Raw genomic sequence first — 19,238 nt, 5'->3', positions numbered from 1 at the left:
ATCCAGACCAATAAAACACTATGCCTAAATTAATTTTGTAGGAATGGACAAGATCTGAGCTGTTAAATGGAACAGATTATGTGCAATGAAATTCCTTCCCTATTCATCAGACAGAAAGCATGACAAAACTGAAACCAGATGATGCTCACTGAGGGGCCTGGGTTTGCTCTTTGTTTTGCTGTTACTCTATTCCCCTTGGTAAAGCTCAAAGTGACAGCATGGAATCAGTTGAGCAGCAGTTTGTAGCTGACAATTGAACCTTTTCAGCACTAGAAAGCAGCAAACATCAAGGCCCAACACAGAAACCAAGTGCCAGTACTTTTCCAAGTGCTCTGTGAGAATTATTTCTCGCAGCAGATGAAAGCATGTGTAAATTTTTACTTCTTAAACCTAATTTAAGCCTAAATGGTTTTCTGTTATCAAGTGGGTATTTTTAAAACCAGACTACCACAAGCCACTGCCATTAAATCTTGAAGGAACACTATGGATCATTATTTTCTCCCAACAAAGTTTAGCTACAAAACGCCACGAGATTTGGCATAATCTGATGTCCTGGGCAGCACATCCAAACAGGCACAAGCCATTCAGGCATCTGATTTTCTTTGGATGTTCCAAATGCTTAGGAAGTTCAGCAATTGACTTTCTTCAGTACTTTGATTTGTCAGGAATATAGATGTCATGGTTTGAAATAGCCCCAAAATCCAATTCCCTAGCTCCATTCCCCCTCCCACATCTCAACCTAATGTGAGATGGGTTTTTTCAGACAAAACACACCAGACTCAAGTGGGGGAAAGGGAATATATTACAATGACTGTACAAATAAATACCATATCACATTATACACATGATCACAAACTATCTCTACCATGACATATGTATTTACAGTGGATCAGATCTCTTCTCCCCTCCAAATAAAAGTCCAGGAGGGAAAGAAGGACAGATCCCTTCCAGTCCTTAAGCAGCAACATCTTCTGAGGCAGCAGTCTGTCTGTCTTCTCCACATGCAGCAGCTGATAGCTGGCTTTCTGCCAGCACTCACGAGGGAGGTATCCAAGCCTCTCTCGGCCCCATCGCCTCCAACCGAGGGGTCTTCCGTGGGCTTCGTAACCCCAGACAAGGTCGTATCACCACGTCATATCACGAAGACACAGGGGGGTCTTCGTGACGGTCTGGTATCTCCAGGAGACTCAGCTCCTTGCAGGGCCTCTGTGCCCTGTCTCTCAGGCTGCCACCGTGGCAGCAGTGCAAGGGGGGAGCCAAGGTCAACTCCCCCCGCATTCCTCTGGCCGTCCCGGTCCAGCTCCGGGACGCTCTGAGCTTCTCAGCTCCTCTCTCTCTCTGGTGCTGCATACTCTAAGGCTCCTCTAAAATAGGAGTCCATCTCCCTCTTTTCTCAGAGGGATCTCAAAGGAGTTTTGGGGGGCTGGTACAGTCTTACCCCAAACTCTGTCTCTCAGCTGCTGGCTCTCTTTCTCCCAGCTCTGTCTTCCAGGAGTCTTCTCTGTGGTGCTGCATGTTTCTGTTGCTTCTTGGTCTTATCTCTGGCTCTCTGCCACCGTTCCTCTGGTCAGAGTCGGCTGCTGCTCTGTGCCCATGGAGAAAACATCTCCCGGCATAACCACAGGCACCTAGCCCAGCTTTATGCTGTTCCAGGTCCCTGCAGCCCCCCAGCCAGGGGCTGGGAGGCCCCAGAGGGCCCAAGGGGCTCCGAGCCCCTTCCTCGTGGCTCTACAACATGGCCACCTCTCCTCAACAACCAAAACTACAACTCATCTCTTCCGGTGAGCTTGTGATATGTTTACATTTCTGCAGGAGCGCCCATTGGGCAGAACTTCAAAACTTCCAGGGGTTTCCACCCCTTGGGGTCTACCACTTAATTTAGCCTCTGGGGGAAAACAAGATTCAAACCACGACAATAGACTAGGAATCAGGAGGTCCCTGCTGCGTTTACTGTTACACAGTTTTAACGAGGCTCAGAACAAGCCTTGCTGTAAAATCATTGAAGAGTTGTGACCATAAAAGCACCTCCATTTTTCTCCTGAAGCCTCTAGCCAGCCATCCTCTCATTAAGACACGGATGGGCCTCCCGTTGCCTGCCAAAGAGCATAACTTGCTCTTACCCTCACGGCTGACTGTGAATCTTATCCAGTGACTGCGCCTGTACCCTTGGCCACAGACACCACCAGCCAGGCGACTAATTAAGGTTATTTGCATGAGCATCAAGAACAGACTGATGCAGAGCTGAGCACATCTTCCATCTTGCTGGAGGACTGAGCAGTTCTGCCCCTGAAGAGCACCTGCTCAAGGAGCATGTTAAAGGATTAAATGCAGGAATGACCACTAGGCACCACCATCATGGAATCATGGAATGGTTTGGCTGGAAGGGATCTTAAAGCCCATCTCATTCCACCCCCCACCATGGGCAGGAACATCTTTCACTATCCCAGGTTGCTCCAAGCCCCTCCAACCTGGCCTTGGACACTTCCAGGGATGGGGCAGCCACAGCTTCTCTGCCAACCTGTGCCAGGGCTCATGAAGTAGCACATTCTGTGCTGAACACTAGAATGGTCTGAAGACAGGAGCTTACAGCAAATTGTACATAATGCAAACTATTACACAGATTAATCCAACTAAATTTACTGTCTTTCCTTGCACTTAACCCAGAGAACTCCCTAAATTATTTCTAGCTATTATTCCAGAATATCTGTTGAATACCCCACAGTTCCACCTCAAAAGCAGAAGAAAGTAGCAATTTCTGAGACCAACCACAGTAACGAAACCACACAGCTCATTTTCAGCTACAGAATATGCCATTTCCTCCCTTTAAGTGTTCTCTCAAGGTGAGCTTTCAGGGCATTTCTGAGCTGTTTAATGACTCACCCTCTGAGGAGATGGCCTCAGCAATACCCAGCTTTCCCACACCAGATCTCCAATGCCTCATCCCCCTTTGTTCTGCTGGTCCAGGCTGTGTCACACTGACCAGTGAGCTGCAAGAGCCAGTGTCCCAAAGAGTCACTCCAGGCACCAATTAGAGCTGCCCATTACCTGCCAACTGCTGCACAAGTCAAATTTTTCCAGAATTCATCCTCTCTAAACCTGCTACCAGTCCTGCACTTGGATCTTCTGCTCCACTACCACACTTTTTCCTTCCTCTGTGCACTTCAGTTTCAGCCTAGAGAGCAGAAAAATTGTTGGAGAAAGGAAACATTACTTTCATTTCATATGTCAGCATGGAAAAAGAGGAAAATCCAAAACTCAGTGTCTTGACCACCTTAAGTGGAAGGCCAACATGACTTCACCACTCACCTGGATGATGTGCAAGTGTTTGACCCTAGTCAATGTATGACAAGATGGTTTTAGAGGGACAGAATAAATTATGAACCATGTCAGAAGAATTAGAAACAATTCTGAAAGTTTTAGAAAAACTATTACCTCCTTAGAAAGAGACTGTAAGCCACTTTCACCTGTACTGCTCGTGACTGCAGTACCACCAACCTAAAGGTTTACTGGGAACATTTTACCAACAGGGCAGGAAAATAAGCCACAGGCACAGCAGTACCAAGTTGTTCCAGGCAAATTTACAGTGCAGAGATTCCACCTCCAGAAACACTGTTAGCTGATCTGTCTAGGACTCCAGGAAGCCAAGATTTTCACCACAGGACAGCTGCCAAAGACAAGTCACAACCATGCAATCTTTATGCTATTAGCTGGCTACATGAGCAGCTCCCTGGTGTTGAGATCCTGGGCTGTAATTTTCCCCACAAATGCATCCATGCCACTCACACACCCCCCACTCAGCCATCCTGGGGGTCTTTATACACTCTGTTATCAACACACTGAAGCAATAGTGGAAGAAAAGAGGTTGGTTTGATTTGTTCTATGTTAAAGTTCAAAAGACACAGGAGCATGGATTAGACTAAAAAATTTTATTGAGACTTGTCCAAAATCCAGCCAGGCACACAATTTATCCATTCCACTAAGGCTTATCATTCTGTATGGCATAGAAAAATGCATCTCAACAAGTTGAAACATCAAACAACTAAATTAGTGAAGTTAAGGCACTTGAGATGTGTGTTAATTTAGTACAACTGCGTAAGAATAACATTCTACTTGGAATGATATTGTCCTTTCCCAGAGTCAATCTAAAGCATCCAAATTCTGTAACCCCTTAAGACAGGGGAGAGGAAGAAGCAGGAGACAAAAGTCTCATATTTTCTGGTAACCTCCAAGGCCACCACAGCCTACAGAAGGAAGTGTTACTGAATCAGGCTGCAAAGATTTCCCGTAGCACACGTGCAGTTTGGGCTGAGGCACAAGGTATTCTTAATTCAGGAATTCTTAAGGCAAAATATCTTTGTAAGCTGAGAGAACAAAAGGAGAGAGCAAAAAGCACATGCATTCAATTGTAAGGCTAACAAATCTGTCCTGGGGGAGCAACATTTATCCTGGGACACAGATTGCTCTCTCCCATGTGCTCCCCAAGGGTAAAAACTTGGGAGAAAATGAGTGGAAAATGTAAGAACTGACATAGAGACCAGAAATCTGGTATCTGTTGGTTTGCCAGAGCTCTGAGCAGTAACTTGAAAGCCAGTTAGCAACTTTTAATTCATGCCACACATAGCCAGTTACCTTTGTAGTTTTGGTTTGTATTTTTGAGTGTTGGTCAGCATAAGAACACTTTTTTCAGCTGAGACTCAGTTTACAACTTAAACATTGCAGTTTCAGCATTTGGCAAAAAAAGTTTTTAATGAATAACTGAATTATTAACTCAGTTCTACCTATTGAAAATTCTCCCTTCATCTGTGAAACAACCTCTTGCATCATACAGCAGTTAAGAACTCTTCTCAAAAATGAGACACAGCTCTAGGATATGCACATTCCACACTGGAATCTGTAGTATGCTCCAAGGGTTGCACACAGACTGAAGGAAAAGATTTCCAAGTACATGATGGTGTTTCCTCAACCATGAAAAGGCATGACAAGAGATGCTGCTGTCACCTGCTAGGTACAAACAGGAAATAAAGTGATAAATATTTGAGGGGAAAAGCAACAGATTATTCCAGTGAATTTAAAGTCCTGTTTCTAGTTAGTCTATGGAAATGCAGTTTTAAGCATTAAATTTTGAATTTCACTAGAAGTAGAGTTGCTTAAGAAGATGTAAAGCTTATGAAAGAGAGATTGCATCTTAATACTCTGTGTCCTTCAGAGCAAATTGCTTGTTTTATTTAAGGCACTACACGTGGTCTTTGGTTCAGTGTTTCACTAGCTCGTTCAGTGTAAGCAGAGGTAGCACGAACCACACATTTAGCTCTTCCTTCCATCACACCCAGCTTCAGAGCCACCACCTTCCTGATGTTACAGACTCCACAATCCTTTAGCTCATTAGGAAACTGCAAGAACAAAATAACAAACACTGTTATTAATTTTGTAAGAAATAAAGGTGTGTAACATTCCACTTAGTTGTCATGTATGCCAAGAAAACCAGAATGAGAAACTGGGCCTGATGCAACTACAACAAAAACAGCTGTGAAGTTGCTCCAAAGTGTATTTTCTAGTAACTGAAATACAAAGACATCCACATCTTCCCTACAACAAAGTTAGCAGGAGTACAAAACCATTGCACAAACCAGAATAAAAGTTGACCAGTTACTAAACAGGCAATAAGTTCAGCCCTTTTCTGGTCTTGAGAAACATATTCATGAAATAACAAGTTTTATTGTTTAGATATTTTTAAATAAAAACCAATTTCTCATAGAAAGGAGATATCTGCCTATGAGATTAGTCTTCCTAACAAATTAAACTCCTAGCAGAAGGTGAAATGATTAGAAGCTGGTCCCTCAGCATGTATTTATTCCTTCAAAATGCATAAGAGGTAGTAAGCACACTTAAGATATCTATACTGATCATATACGTATATAAAACAGCCAATTAATAGTATTAGACTCTCTACAGAAGCAATCCAAAATGTAGGAAGCTTGAAAGCATCAGGAAACCTCCTTGCTCTCACAAAAAAGGATTAATAGTCAAGATGAGAGAAAAGTGGAGGTAAAAAGACACTTGTTTTCAGTATAAGCTGGCTGAGATACCATTATGAAAATAGAAATATTTTATTGTATGCAATGGCATGAAAAGGAGAGTTCTACAATCTTTCCTTCGGCCAGACTAAAAAAATCACAGTATCCACTAAATTCTGTTATTTCTGGTAATTATACCAACCAGTATTGCTACTCTTTGAGAAAGAAGGAGCATTTTTAAGAGTGTCTCCTCCCAAAGGAGGCCCCAGAGCTCCGGTGCCGTACCTGTAGGGGTAGCCGTGGTACTTGGATCTGAAGACAGACAGCAACCAGCTGAAGAACAACACCACCAAGCCAATCCCAGCAATGCACATGACTGCAAGAGAGGCACAGTGAGAGTGGTAACCTGACAGCTGACCCCACAAACACCACAGTGACTGGCGTTTTCAAAAGCCTCCCGGGATATTTACAGATTTGGCCACATGAGGCCTCTCTCAGAGTCATTGAGAAAAACTAAATTAATAACCATTTGCTTTCAAATTCCTTCTGGAAATCAATTTTATACAACTGCTTTAAGAAAGAAGTCCCCTCTTCTCTCCCTTACTAAGTAAAGTGCTGCAAAGCATCTTTAGATCTTTCCATCTGCCAAGTGGGCTTGGAGTTTACCTTGCAATTTGCTAAGCAACTCCAAATACTGTCAAAAATCCAAAGGATTCTCTCTGGCTTAGGGGTGGAAAGTGTAGAAAACCCCACAGTGCAAAAGCATTTCTGTTAAATAGCATCTCAAACACCTTTACTGATTATGCCTTCCCTCAGAGAGAAAAGTATCAGCACTTACTCTTTCTTTTCCCCACATCCATGTCAGAAGTAGCAGCTTCATGGAGAAGGACCATTCCTAAAGTAACACCACCATCTACAAACACTGTTTAAGGATAAACCAACAAAGTTCAATAGACTCAAAAGAATACATTCCTAATCTCCTAAATTCAGCTCCCACACCATACCTGGAGCATTAAAACTCACTGGAAAAATCAAAGACTTCTCAGCCAAACCAGTAACTACGGGGGGAACAAAAGCAATGGAAAAGTATTCATGATGTCAACTTTTAAGAGAAGATAAATGTAAAGATTAAAATACAAACTGGGAGGTCTCGAGGAAAAAATTAAAACTGTGCATTTGTTATCTCAGCTTGTAATGAAGCAGCAACTCCTTTCCAGAGAGCTCGGTCCACTCCTACTCCACTGGAAAATCCCCAAGGGAATTCAGCCTCTGCATTTTACTCAGCTAACAGAACAAATTAAACACATACAGTATTTATTCTAACAGGCTATCTTTCAAGTGGCAAGATTTCTCTTCTAATTCTTCCATTAAAAAAAAATTAAAGTTTGTAAAATTAAGGAAGTGCAGATAACACAAAAAATCTGACATTTGCAAGGAATGAATCTTAGCAAAGCAAAATAGTGAATCCAATGGAACAAAAGTCAAAATTCCCAAAGATTTCATTGCATTTCACTACAGATGTTCAGTCACGAGTCTCCTCTTAATGAAAGGAGAAATATTTATCATTGACTGCAACAGGACCATGAAGAAATATTTCCATTTCAAAAAAAAATCCTGATTTGTTAGCATTTGGTTAGTAAAGAAGGTTAGCAAATTGTCAGTAAAGAAGGTAAGCAAAGAAATAAAAGAAGAAAGTTCAGTAACAGAGGAATGAACTCGACACCAAAGCAAAAAATTAGTGAGACATGCTCAGAGGAACAGAATCTTCTGATTCCACAAAGATCCGTATTTTTAAGGCTGTATTCAGTTTGGTGATTAAGCAAAAAGTGGTGAGAAAGCTGCAAACATTTTTGTATTCAACTGAAAGATGACAGGCACAGGAAAAACACAGCTGTCAATGCAGAAAGGCTCTACAAGCTCCTGCATCAGTAGTGGGTGCCAGTTACAGCCATGACAAAGCACCATAGGAAAGGCAGCAGCCTAAGTGACCAGAAAATCATCCACGTGCTTCTCCCAGGAAGGATACTGAACAGCAGGACAATGTGGGTTTCTGCCACAAACTGGGCTTGGCTGCTTCCATGGATATAATTCTGTAAGAGACAGAGTAACTGAATTTAGAAAAGACTGGGGTCGACTGACATATTAATAACACCTACAGAGCCTGGCACTGGGTTCTGCACGTTTCTGTCAGGAGACAGTGCAAGGTGGAGCACAAGCAACGTCACCTGCTGAGCGCTGGTTGTGGGGGGAGTTGTGACAGCATCAGAAATCCCCTTTCTGTTAACATGGACAGTCAGCCTCAGGCACAATTCGGATTATGTGCAAGTGCAGCTACTGCCTTCCTGGTCCAACTCTCCCCTCAGCTGGGCAAATGCCATGATCAGGCCCTGCTGCCCCCGTGGGGATCCAAACCTGCTCCGCTCCCGCCTCAGATGCTCAGGTTACACACACTGTCACACCCTGGCACTGAGCTGAGGAGCAGTTCCCACGTGAACCCGCCTCGCTCGGCTCCAGAAGGGAGCATTTGAAATCTTTTTCATGGCATATCAAGAAAAGAAACATCACCACCAATGCCCCTGGAGCTTCATTCTTCAGTCTCAAGAAAGCTGAGAAATGATGTAAACAGAAGAAACAAAAGGAAGTGTTCTCAAGAAAACACTTGAAATGAGAACTTCCACTGAGTAATTTGGCTCAGTTTATTTACATTAATAGTTTACTAACCAACTGGGTTAACAAACAGATTGAAATTTGTGAAAGAATACTATTTTTGTATCCCTTATGGCAAGATCTACATTACTGTTTGTGATGTTGTACCTAAGCAGGAAAAACAAGGTTTGATAAGCAGTTCCACTTTCCATGGAAGAATAAAGAGGGCCTGACCCACCTAACCAGCCACAAAAGGATTTTTCACCCAATTAATTCCCTGAGTAAAAGCATCAGTAAAGCCAGTATGTGAAATGTAAGCACCTGAGGAGATGCAATGCTCTCAAAGCATTCTGACTACTTCTACAGTGCATCTCATCCTGTATTACAAACAGAACAGGGCATTTCAAATGATGTTAAAACGCATTTTTCCCAAGAAAGAAATTTCACAATCTGAGGTCACTAAAAATTAATTTACCTCAAGAATCTTGAAGAAAGATGCTTTTAAATGGAGGTCATTCAATGAGTGTACAGTAAACATGACCAAGTTGAAGATAAAATTGGCAGGCTCAGCAATAGGACTGTTTATCATGTAAGACTTGACACAAACACCTTTATTTTGCTGTTAGCAATTTAGAACTATCACTTCATCATGGAAGGTGCAACATACACACAAGACATATGTTGATTTGCCTTGCTCAGTGCAGCAGAGGTGAGCCTCTCTCACTCACAAAGAAAGAAGCCAAGCGGAGAATTTGCACTCTGATTTGTCTCTTAGTATCAGCCTTATTCTACAGAAATACAACAGAAATACAGAAAAGAAAATAAAGCCAAGACTCACCACTTGTCCTGTATGGGGGTTCTTATGAGCATAGGGGGGGCCTCTAATGTGGTTCCACATCTGGCCTGATGTCATTGCCAACACAAAACACTAAAAAGGAAAGGAGAAACACTATTTCATAAGGAATTTTTTTTCTAAATTTAACCCACTATCTTTTCATTTCATGCCAAAATGTACTGGTTTGGAATACAACCTTAGGTTAGACATGGTCCTACCTTTTATTTGTACAAAAGGCATCTAATCAAAAATACACTGAGCTGAAAGGACCAAGATCAAATAATCAGTCTACAAAAAAGTAAAATTAACTACACCTCATTTTCCTCTATCACGTTTAAGCATCTTTAAATACAGAAGCTTTTGAAGACTTGAATGCTCCAAACTGACGACGAGAGACAGACAGGAGCTGTGATGACTCACCAAAGCAGCAAAAGCCCAGCCAGTTTTGTTGTAGAGGAAATCCAGGTTGCTGCCCCGCAGGTACACGAGGCCCCCGATGACAGCCAGCAGCAGACCCAGCATCAGCGGCCCCGCGTAGTTCGGGGGCCTGATCACACGGATCTGAGCAGAGCACAGCGGAGTCATTTCCTCTCAGTAGGATTATACACTACAGCTGCACTCCTGCCAACAAGCCTCACAGCACATTGGAGTGGAAAAAGCATCATACACGCACATTTTTTTATATAATAATTCTGACCTGGGAAGTAAGCAATGCTTCTTCCCCCACTACTGTAACTTCAGTGTTACACGCCTTTACTCTGTTAAAAGACTGTTTTTCTTCCACAGGAACAGAAGAGTGAGAAGGAAGGAGATGAGTTTTACCATCTCAAATACAGAATGACACAATGTGAGGAAACCGAAAGATGCGGTCGTGTCTGAACTAGGTTTTGTAGACAAGAGCTCTTTCGAGCAGCTCATCAGGCACAGAACACAAGTGCCCCATTTCCCAGGTGGCAGTGCAGAGGAAGGGAGAGCTGTCCCTGGGCACTCACGTGGACGTCTGTCCTGTCGGCCACCCAGCGTGCCAGCTGCTCCGCCGCGAAGCCGCGCACCTGCAGCTCGTACGTGTCGCCCCGCTTGGGCTTCCCCTTGGCCGGGAAGTTGATGAAGGTGGGAGCAGAATTCATGTTGAGCTGCATTGAGGAAGTTCACAGGGAATACATGAAAAGGCCTCAGGAACAAAATTCCACTCCACATCTATCTTGCTACGTTGGCACTCACTGAATCAGAAAAATCACTCCTCAATTTAACTGACGATGACTTTTTTTAAAAAAGTAAAGACAGCACACAGCTTGCATTTCTGTATTTCATACTCTTTTTTAATCTGTTTCTTCTCTAAATTCTACTTTTAATAAAGAAATCTGCAAAATAGGAATTCATGATTCTACAAATCTATAAAGGCCATACTTTGATGAATGCATTTTTAATTTAACACTAAGGAAAAAATTAACAGGAATAATAAAAAGACATCCCTCTTCAACTCTCCAGTCCAAAAGCTTCCACTTCCTAAAATATCATAGCCTAAAATGTAGCTTTTAAATAGACATTAGTATGTCTTAAAAAAAAAATTTAACATCTACAAGACTATAATGAACAATTAATGTGACCTACAATTCCAAGTGTACATGGAATGTTCTCACACATTTAGAAAAAATGTGGTAACATAATGTTAATACAAGAGAAAAATGACTGGGTACTTGAAAAGAAATTAGTTAAACCATACCAAAAGCCTAATCTATTATTCTCTACTAATTTAAAAATTGCAATAGCTGTTTTTAACTACATCAGTGCTTTATATCCTGGCTCTTCACGTACCACAGGAGAATTCCATTAACAATTACAGGAGACAAACTCAGAGAAACCAATCCATTCCTTGTGCCTATTCCAGATCTGTCAGTTCTGCTAATTTTCCTGCCAACTCCATGCTCCAGTCCTCTGCTCTCCTATTCTGAGAGTGGCAGCCTCTAACCTTTCATTCCTTTAATTACTGTAACACTCAATTTTGTATACATCTTTACCTTCTTGCCCAGAACTCAAGTTAAAAACGATGTTAGAAGAGAAAGAGAAAGACATTACCATCTGAAACACATCTGAGCCTTCATCAAAATCTACCATAGCAAAAAAAATCTTGTTGGTAAATGCACTGGAATATCTCCAGGAGTTTGCCAGAATCTGGTATTCCTCATCAGCTTGCCTGGAAAACACAGTGAGAGAGATGCTGTATCATGGGTTTGTCCAGAACACAGGTTATAAAGCTGAGGTAGCTGTGCCCACCCACTCTATTAACAGCTGTATCCCCCCTCCCCCCCCAGTTTTCTACTGTTAAAAAGGAAGTTTTACTTTCAGGATTTAAGAAAAAGTTTTAGCTCAAACACTCATCTACAGTCAGGTGAAGCATTTGGCACTGCTGCTTTTTCAAATGCAAGGGCAAGATCTGTGGAGTCCCTGACCACAAGCAGAGGGAATTTCTAATTGAAATGTGAAATGAAACCCAGCTGTTCCTGATTTGTTTGTCCACAGAACACCAAAACACGGCCAGGTGTGCCCTCCTTTCCATGTCAGAGAATGGCAAACCAGTAATTTCAACTGACAAGGTATAAAAATCACCCTCATAGACCTCTGCCACCTCCAGATTAATACAGGAAAGCCATAATATGGTTAAAGATCCAGGAAATTATAACTGTAAATAAATAAGTGCCAAACAACTTCTAGGCTGTATGGCCAGCAGTAATTCTACGAACATTTCTTCAGCAGCTTGTGCCAGGAAAGTTGAGCTTTCACCCTGTCTTTCTCCAGCAGTTATCAGTGTAAATACTGTTTCTGCAATGCAGGGATTATATTTTGTGAGGGAGATAAAACTAAAGATTATGTTGTTTTCTCACATACACATTACACATATATTCCCACACATTAAATTTCAAAGACAATCCTATTATAACTTGCCATTTATATTTCTCCTACACATGTGAAAGTTCAACCCTATTCTTAAATTTCATTTCCTACAAAGCATCTGATGACTTTCAAGTTCTAATTTAGGACTAAATGGAGCCCATACTTGCACACAACACACTGTCTGTGAGGCTGAAGAGCAGTGAACATCACAATCACCGAGTAATTTCTGGGTGGTGCCTTCACAAGGCGTCGAAATTTGTCTCCATTCATTCGGATAACAGATCTTTTACTGGCCCACTCCATCAGCTGGTTCACTTTTTCTGATAACACCATCTGAAAATAAAGTCAGAGGAACATCATCGTTTCTTTTGTCCAGTCTCACAGCACAATCCCGAAGGTTTTTAGATTTGATGTAACAAATATGTGCACTGTATTTCCTAACAACACGGGCCAGACGATGTGAGACTTCACTGAGACTCTGGAAGGCATTCACAGATGCTTTTGGCACTCATGTCAGTATTCGTATCTCAACCACCCAGTAATGCACACAGAGTTAAGCACTTAGTGTGACACATGCTGGAGAAGTCCCTCAGCTCACTGGTCCTCCCTTCTGCTGCTAATTGCAAGATTTCTTTCAGCTGTACAAACTGCCCCAATCCCTCCGCAACATTTACTCAAAACCAAGCATCAAACTGTTTCAGATTGCAAAACTTGTCGCAGTGGAATCAACACCAGAGACAGAAGCTCTACAGTAGTAAGCTCAACATTTCATTTTCAGCATTGCTGGAAAAAAAATTTGATTGAGAACATATTTGAGGAACTCAGGAGTGCTCAACACCAAAACATTCCTTAAAAAGGAGCCAACCAATTCTATAACATCATACAAAGATGTATTAGACTGACAGACTCCCAAATGTTACATTTACCATAAAGCACTCCTCTACTCTTTATTAAAACCCTTCTTGAGATAAATACTTCAGTGGAAAAAATCACAAAATATCCTCAGTTGAAGAGACCCCGTAGGACCATCAAAGGGCAACTCCTGGCCCTGCACAGGGCAACTCCAAGAATCCCACCACGATAATAATTATAATAAACTACCCTTCTTTGACTTACAACTTATACAAGATTAAATAGATATAGATATATATAAATAAAACTGACACAAGTATAAACACTTATACAGAGGGATCTTTCCAAACCCTAGGAGTCAAAAGTGTGGAAATAAATTGCATCTTCGTGATTACAAGCAAAGACCACCCATCCTCTCCGCCCAAAATCCCCTGCAGGAGGAAGACAACACTCAAACAGTGCTCCTAACGAGAACCGAAGAACCTGGAATTAAAGACACTCGGTCGCAGCCGCGCCCGCGGGCTCCCCTCAGAGCCGGCCGCGCCTGAGGGCGGGGAGCTGCTGTGAGGCCGGGCCGCCGGGCCCTGCCCCGAGCCCCCCTGGCCCGGTGGGAACCCGCCCCAGCAGCTGCCCACAGGGCTCCCAGCGGGATCTCACCTCCTTCCGCCTCTGGCCCGCGGCCCCGGGCCCGCGGCAGCCCAAGAGCAGCAGCGCCGCCATAGCCAGCACCGGCACCGGCACCGGCAGTGCCGCCATGGCCGCCCCGCTCCGCCCCGCCCCGCCGGCAGCGCCGCCCCGCCCGCGCCGCGCCCACTGGCCGAGCCGCCGGCACGCGCCGCGGCACCGGCCTCCCATTGGCTGAGCCTGCGGGAGCGCGGCGAGCTGGAGCCGCGCCATTGGCGGAGCCCTGAGGGGAGGGCGCGCGCGCCCTGAGGGAGGGGAGCGATGGCGGCACCGCCCCCGGGCCCGCCCTGCCCAGCGCCCCTCAGGCGGCACAGCCCGGCCGGGGCCGCGGGGCAGCGCTGCACACCGTCCGGTCCAACCCCCCGCCAGCGTGTTCTGAACAGGTGACACAGTGTTGTCCACAAAAATCGGATTCGTTACCCAGTCTGCAACAAGCCAATAATGACGCGCTCGGGACAGACACTGGTTATTTGTTTCAGAGTTGTGCAAGCCTGGGTACCAGCTGGTATCAAGCACCCCAGCTATCAAAACTTTTTACTATTTATACATTTTAGCAAAGAAATGAATCAGTGTTCAGAGGCTACAAGTTACATAGTCTCTTATTAATTAATATTAGTTAATTATTCTCTCACTTCTCATGCTAATTAGTCCACATGCTCAGTTTTTCTCTTCTTTTGGGTTGGTGGGTTTCTTAGCTCGGTGGTCTGTGAGTCGGTGGCCAGGATCTGCCCCTGCCGCAATCACCCAGTCAGAGCTGATGCAGCACAGTTGCTGAGTTGGGTTTATTAGTTTCTTCCTTTTCTTGAGAATTCTGCCAGATGTCCTTGTGGCCTTGTGTAAATTCAGTATTCTTTGTTCCCACTATCTGTGGTACATCCTTCTTCCGAAGCTTTGCTAACTTCCCCACAGGTCTGAGGTCATTGAAGCATGTCCAGCCCTAGACTTTAACCATGCAATTCTATCAACAAGTAATTTTCTAACACCTGGACATCACTTACAGGTTGTTGGCTACTCCCTGTTTCACGGATTAAATCTCCCTTCTTGTTGATTAGGCTTGAAAGTATCCAAAGATCAAACATCAAAGAACATCCTTGCTTAAGAAATTTTACATATTCCACATTTTGCAACATCAGGAACTGTCCAGGTGGGTTTTGAATGTGTCCAGGAGGGGAGACTCCTTGCCCTTCCTGGGCAGCCTGTTCCAGTGCTCTGCCACTGTCAGTGTAAAGTTCTTCCTCACGTTGAGGTGGAACTTCTTGGGTTTTAGTTTATGACCATTGCTCCTCGTCCTGTCGCTGGGCACCGCCAAAAGGAGTCCAGTACCATCCTCTTGGCACCCATCTTTTTTTTTTGCACATCAGTAACTTTGTAATTTTGACTTTTTTTTTCCAAAAAAACCCCCAAGACCAGAAAAGAAATGTTGAATAAAACTCCACAGAGCTTAATTAGTAGCTCCCCAAAAGAGATGCACTTGCTTAATCTTATATATGCATGTATTTGCTGGGTTGCGTGTGACAAATATTGTTAAAATTGTAACTGCTCTGGGGTATTCCTCAGCTGGTGTGCGGTGGGTTATGGCTCTGAAACAAGAGCCATGGAGACACGGGGATTTGCTCATGCTTCGGCTTTTATTTGTCTATTCGAGCACATTCTGAAAATTATTTCCGATTTCTATTCGCACTAAAATCCTTGACCTTAGCAGTTCGGCACTTTCACGTGTTTAAATTCACACCTTAAAAATAGGAAACAAAAAGTGGTGTCAGAAGTGGGATTCGAACCCACGCCTCCATACGGAGACCAGAACACCCAAACCCGCGGCGGGAAGGCGCGGAACGCCTTGAGTCTGGCGCCTTAGACCACTCGGCCATCCTGACACTGCGATAACTCCGTCCGCCGGGACTCCCTTACCACGCTTCTCAAGGCCGCGCCCGCTTCTGTGTCCTCCGGCCTCTTGCGGAGAGCCCGTCCGTGCCGGGGAGGTGCCGGGCAGGTGCCGGGCAGGTGCCGCAGAGCCGCCGGGTAACCGCGCTCTGTCGCGGCCGCGGAGCTGCGGCCGCCGCGAGGAGGAGCTCGGCGTTACCCACAGGCCCCCGCCCGCCGCCACTTCCGCCGCGACCATTTTGTTCTTCAGCGCCGTGAAGGGTACGCGCTCCGCTCGCACCATGTTCCCCGTGGCCAGGGCCGCGCTGAACCTCGCCGGTAAGGACGGGGGCGGCTCTGGGGGTGCGGGGGGTCCCGCAGGGGGTCTGCTCCGGGTCTGTGCCCTTCCCCGTCAGGACTGTCCTTCACAGCCCCCGGCTCGCTGCGCTCCCGGGAGGGTCGTGAGGGCACCTCAGGGGCTCTGGCGTCCTTCGCCTCCTGCTTTTTTTTTTCTTTCTGACTCTAGTTGGATTCCCTTCCTCGGCTGTTTCTTTTTCTTGTAACTGGAGGCACATCCGGATCTTGTAACCTGAGGTGAACAAAGCATAGTCAATACCCATCCCTTAAACTCAAGGTTAAAGTTACCTCTTCAGTGATGCAGATTCCCCAGTGCTTAATCTGGTCCTCGAAAATCTGGTCCTGGTTCATGATGTGCTTAGCCCTAGGTGTTTGCACTTAAAGTAAACGTGTCTCGGTAGATATTCAGGCTTTTTTATGTTTTAAAAAACCCTAGTGCAGCCTCATAGAGCACGCGAGGGCTGTATTAACGTGATGTGTATCGCCATCATCTTCTCTGTTCATGGCTGGGTAAATGCAGACCACTGACCTGGAACTAAAACATTATAGTTTGTAAAGTCTGTCTTTATGCACATGTCCCTATCTCATCAAAGACTTTGTACACAACTATAAACAATATCTCTGTTTTGTAGCTGGTTTGATTCCTCACTGTTGTCTTCTCCTTAATAAATGTAGCCTTTATAGTGTACATTTATGATGGACATCATCTGGAGATACTTTTTTGTATTTTATTCTCTGTTATTTACTTCATGCCCACAGTTATTTCCACTTCCTTCTTCACCTCCCTCCCCTCCTTTAAAAAATGCTGAAAGAATGAGGAAGGTGTTACCCATACCTGCTATATTCAACCCCATAACTGGACGGTGAATTTCATCCTGAAAATGCTTATATTAGTTCCCATACTGACAGGATAGATATTTATATATGGAAATCTGAAAATGTTATGTGCTAAGCAAAATGTTTTATGAGAGAAACAGTAATATTTAAAAAGGTACTTCCACACTGAAGGCCCAAACAAAACATATCGATGAAAAAGGTAACTCAGAGGATTGGGTTTTTTTACTGGAATTAGATATAAGAAATAACTTTCTAGTGAGAAATTGAGAGGGCTAAAAAAAAAAAAAGTAAAGGATTTGTGCATATTCTTTGTTTCTGAGTCATTCCAGAGTTCTAAGTCCAAAAGATTAATTTTTTTTCAGCTTTTTTTAGTCTTTTAATGCTAATGCTTTCCTCTCTGTTGGTGGAAGATGAGGACTGTGAATGGTTCGAGTGTGTGTTTTAGTTGATTTCTGTGCTTCTCTTCATCATTCCTTAGCTCGTGGCATCCAGCACACTGCAGTCAGACAAGCTCATCGCAAGCACGAGCCGAACTTCCACGATAAATACGGAAACCTTGTCCTCCTTGGTGGAGCTGCCGTTTTCGTCAGCGTCTGGGGATATGTAAGTTGGTTTTTGCACTAGGCAGTTGTGACTCCAGCTGTAAACTTCAAAGGTATCAAGTTTCATGAAGGCTTACTTGTTTGAAATAAGTTAAGTGGTCAGAATTTAGGAGCTTCTGCTGTAAATGGATAGGGATGTGATAGAGGTGAAAGTTGTGTTAGTTCACGTCTTGATTTTGAGTTGTTACACGAATTTCTGTGTCAGTCTGTTGCCTGATTTGAAAATGTATGAGAAACACAAGTGATCTCTGTTTGGCTTGGGATATCTAACCTATGCAGCTACGAGTTTTAGTAGAAAAATTTCTAGATTAAAATACCAATATGGTGATGGGATTTTAAATTCCAGATTCTTTGTGCTAAAACTGGGTATTTTGAAAGAGAAAGCTGAAATATTTAAATACTGTTCAGTATAAATATATTCCACTTGCTTTATTAGAAAATTAATGAGGTGTTGTGTTCCAATACAAGAAATCTTAAACTGAAAACAATAGAAATAGCCCTCTTTTGGAAGGTTTCCTTAATTTCAGAGTTAGTAATCTTGGGTTTTATGCTCTTACAGGTGCTAACACAGCTCGGAATGGAGTGGGGCTTGTCACCTGTTGGCAGAATCACTCCAAGAGAATGGAGGGAGTAACAGCCTCTGCTTCTAATGAACTGCTCTGAACTTTCACTGAGAAAATGGTCCTGTAATGGCATTTGTTCCCTGATTACCACTTGTGCAGTGGCATTCCTGGTCTAATAAACATACCTAGAAACCTGTCTGGCTCTTCCAGGTTTCCTCTATGCTCAGTCTGATGAAGTATAAGAAGTAGTGTAAAAATTTAAAGTACTTTTAGGTAATCCCAGTTGTTCCTGTAAAGTTCACCAGTGGATTAAGGACAAATCCAGAACTTTGCTGAGTTGGCCACTTGGCCAGATGTGTGTGTAAATCAACCTCACTGCGTTCTCACTGCAGAGTGCACATCCCTTTACCTCTGGCTTGTAATGACAAAGCTGAGATCCCTTTTTTTTCAACAGAAGGACTCTTATGTCTTGAATCACTCTGTCAGTAATTGCATCTGTGGCCTCTGAGGTGTGAAGAAACTAAATTCAATTTTGAGTCAGGCTCCATGGAAAGAGGCAGTTTTGAGAAATGTGACTTTCCTAGTGAAACTCTTATGGAATCACAGACCGGTTTGGGGTGGAAGGGAACTGGCAGCCCATCTTGTTCCAACCCCCTGCCTCTGCATTTAACTTCTGTGTAGGGTCAAAGTTATTAGAGAAATGAGGTGGAAAAACAACAGTTACTGGTTCATGCTGGTACTTGATTATCAGAGAATCTCAGGATGGTTTGGGTTGGAAGGGACGTGAGAGCCCATCCAGTCCCACCCCTTGCCATGGGCAGGGGCACCTTCCACTAGCCCAGGTTGCTCCAAGCCCAGTCCAACCTGGCCGTGGGCACTCAGGATTTGTTAGGAAATAGATCTGAGGTGTATGCAGACTCTGTAACCTCCGACTCAGTGTGAATCCCTGCAAAGCACCAGGGTGCTGGTTTTCATACCGCAGAGATGCGTGAAACGGCAGCGTTCGCTCCTCGAAGACTGGAACGGGGGTTCCTCGCCGAGCGCTGCTGCCCCTGCCGAGCCCTCCCTGCCGGGCCCCGTGCGGGGCTGGGAGCGG

The 19,238-nt window shown here is 44.0% G+C and overlaps 3 protein-coding genes, 1 long non-coding RNA gene and 1 other non-coding gene across 6 annotated transcripts in view; 1 reads left to right on the top strand and 4 right to left on the bottom strand.

Annotated features, from left to right (window-relative positions):
* The window catches only part of ATRX (ATRX chromatin remodeler), an 82,050-nt gene extending 80,520 nt beyond the window's left edge, over nucleotides 1–1,530 (bottom strand). For both annotated transcript variants that reach the window (XM_051789879.1, XM_051789899.1), the window contains exon 1: nucleotides 1,439–1,530. In XM_051789879.1, the coding sequence (XP_051645839.1) occupies nucleotides 1,439–1,515 (77 nt within the window). In that variant the 5' untranslated portion in view covers nucleotides 1,516–1,530. The remainder of the gene's footprint in view (nucleotides 1–1,438) is intronic.
* Nucleotides 1,531–3,911: 2,381 nt separating this feature from the next.
* MAGT1 (magnesium transporter 1) lies at nucleotides 3,912–14,017 on the bottom strand. Its single transcript, XM_051791457.1, has 10 exons — nucleotides 13,897–14,017; nucleotides 12,551–12,720; nucleotides 11,572–11,689; nucleotides 10,488–10,628; nucleotides 9,916–10,056; nucleotides 9,499–9,588; nucleotides 8,041–8,104; nucleotides 6,853–6,927; nucleotides 6,300–6,390; nucleotides 3,912–5,390 (listed from the first exon to the last, which is right to left on the bottom strand). The coding sequence occupies exons 1-10, from the start codon at nucleotides 13,993–13,995 to the stop codon at nucleotides 5,375–5,377; spliced, it is 1,005 nt and encodes a 334-aa protein (XP_051647417.1). The 5' UTR covers nucleotides 13,996–14,017; the 3' UTR covers nucleotides 3,912–5,374.
* A 1,663-nt stretch (nucleotides 14,018–15,680) lies between these two features.
* Nucleotides 15,681–15,797, bottom strand: TRNAL-CAA (transfer RNA leucine (anticodon CAA)). The gene is made up of 2 exons: nucleotides 15,760–15,797; nucleotides 15,681–15,726 (listed from the first exon to the last, which is right to left on the bottom strand). It is a non-coding gene; the product is annotated as a tRNA-Leu (tRNA).
* A 171-nt stretch (nucleotides 15,798–15,968) lies between these two features.
* On the top strand, nucleotides 15,969–18,338 carry LOC127472966 (cytochrome c oxidase subunit 7B, mitochondrial). Its single transcript, XM_051791968.1, has 3 exons — nucleotides 15,969–16,122; nucleotides 17,456–17,580; nucleotides 18,139–18,338. The coding sequence occupies exons 1-3, from the start codon at nucleotides 16,086–16,088 to the stop codon at nucleotides 18,211–18,213; spliced, it is 237 nt and encodes a 78-aa protein (XP_051647928.1). The 5' UTR covers nucleotides 15,969–16,085; the 3' UTR covers nucleotides 18,214–18,338.
* Nucleotides 17,478–19,227, bottom strand: LOC127473022 (uncharacterized). Its single transcript, XR_007905243.1, has 2 exons — nucleotides 19,120–19,227; nucleotides 17,478–17,695 (listed from the first exon to the last, which is right to left on the bottom strand). It is a non-coding gene; the product is annotated as an uncharacterized LOC127473022 (long non-coding RNA).
* Between the last annotated feature and the right edge of the window lie 11 nt (nucleotides 19,228–19,238).

Source organism: Manacus candei, unplaced genomic scaffold (genome assembly GCF_025592945.1).
Source record: "Manacus candei isolate 608988 ecotype Guabito, Panama unplaced genomic scaffold, ASM2559294v1 h1tg000003l, whole genome shotgun sequence".
Lineage (NCBI taxonomy): Eukaryota > Metazoa > Chordata > Aves > Passeriformes > Pipridae > Manacus > Manacus candei.
Note: the sequence above shows the minus strand (reverse complement) of the source record. Positions and strands in the feature narration are given on the sequence as shown.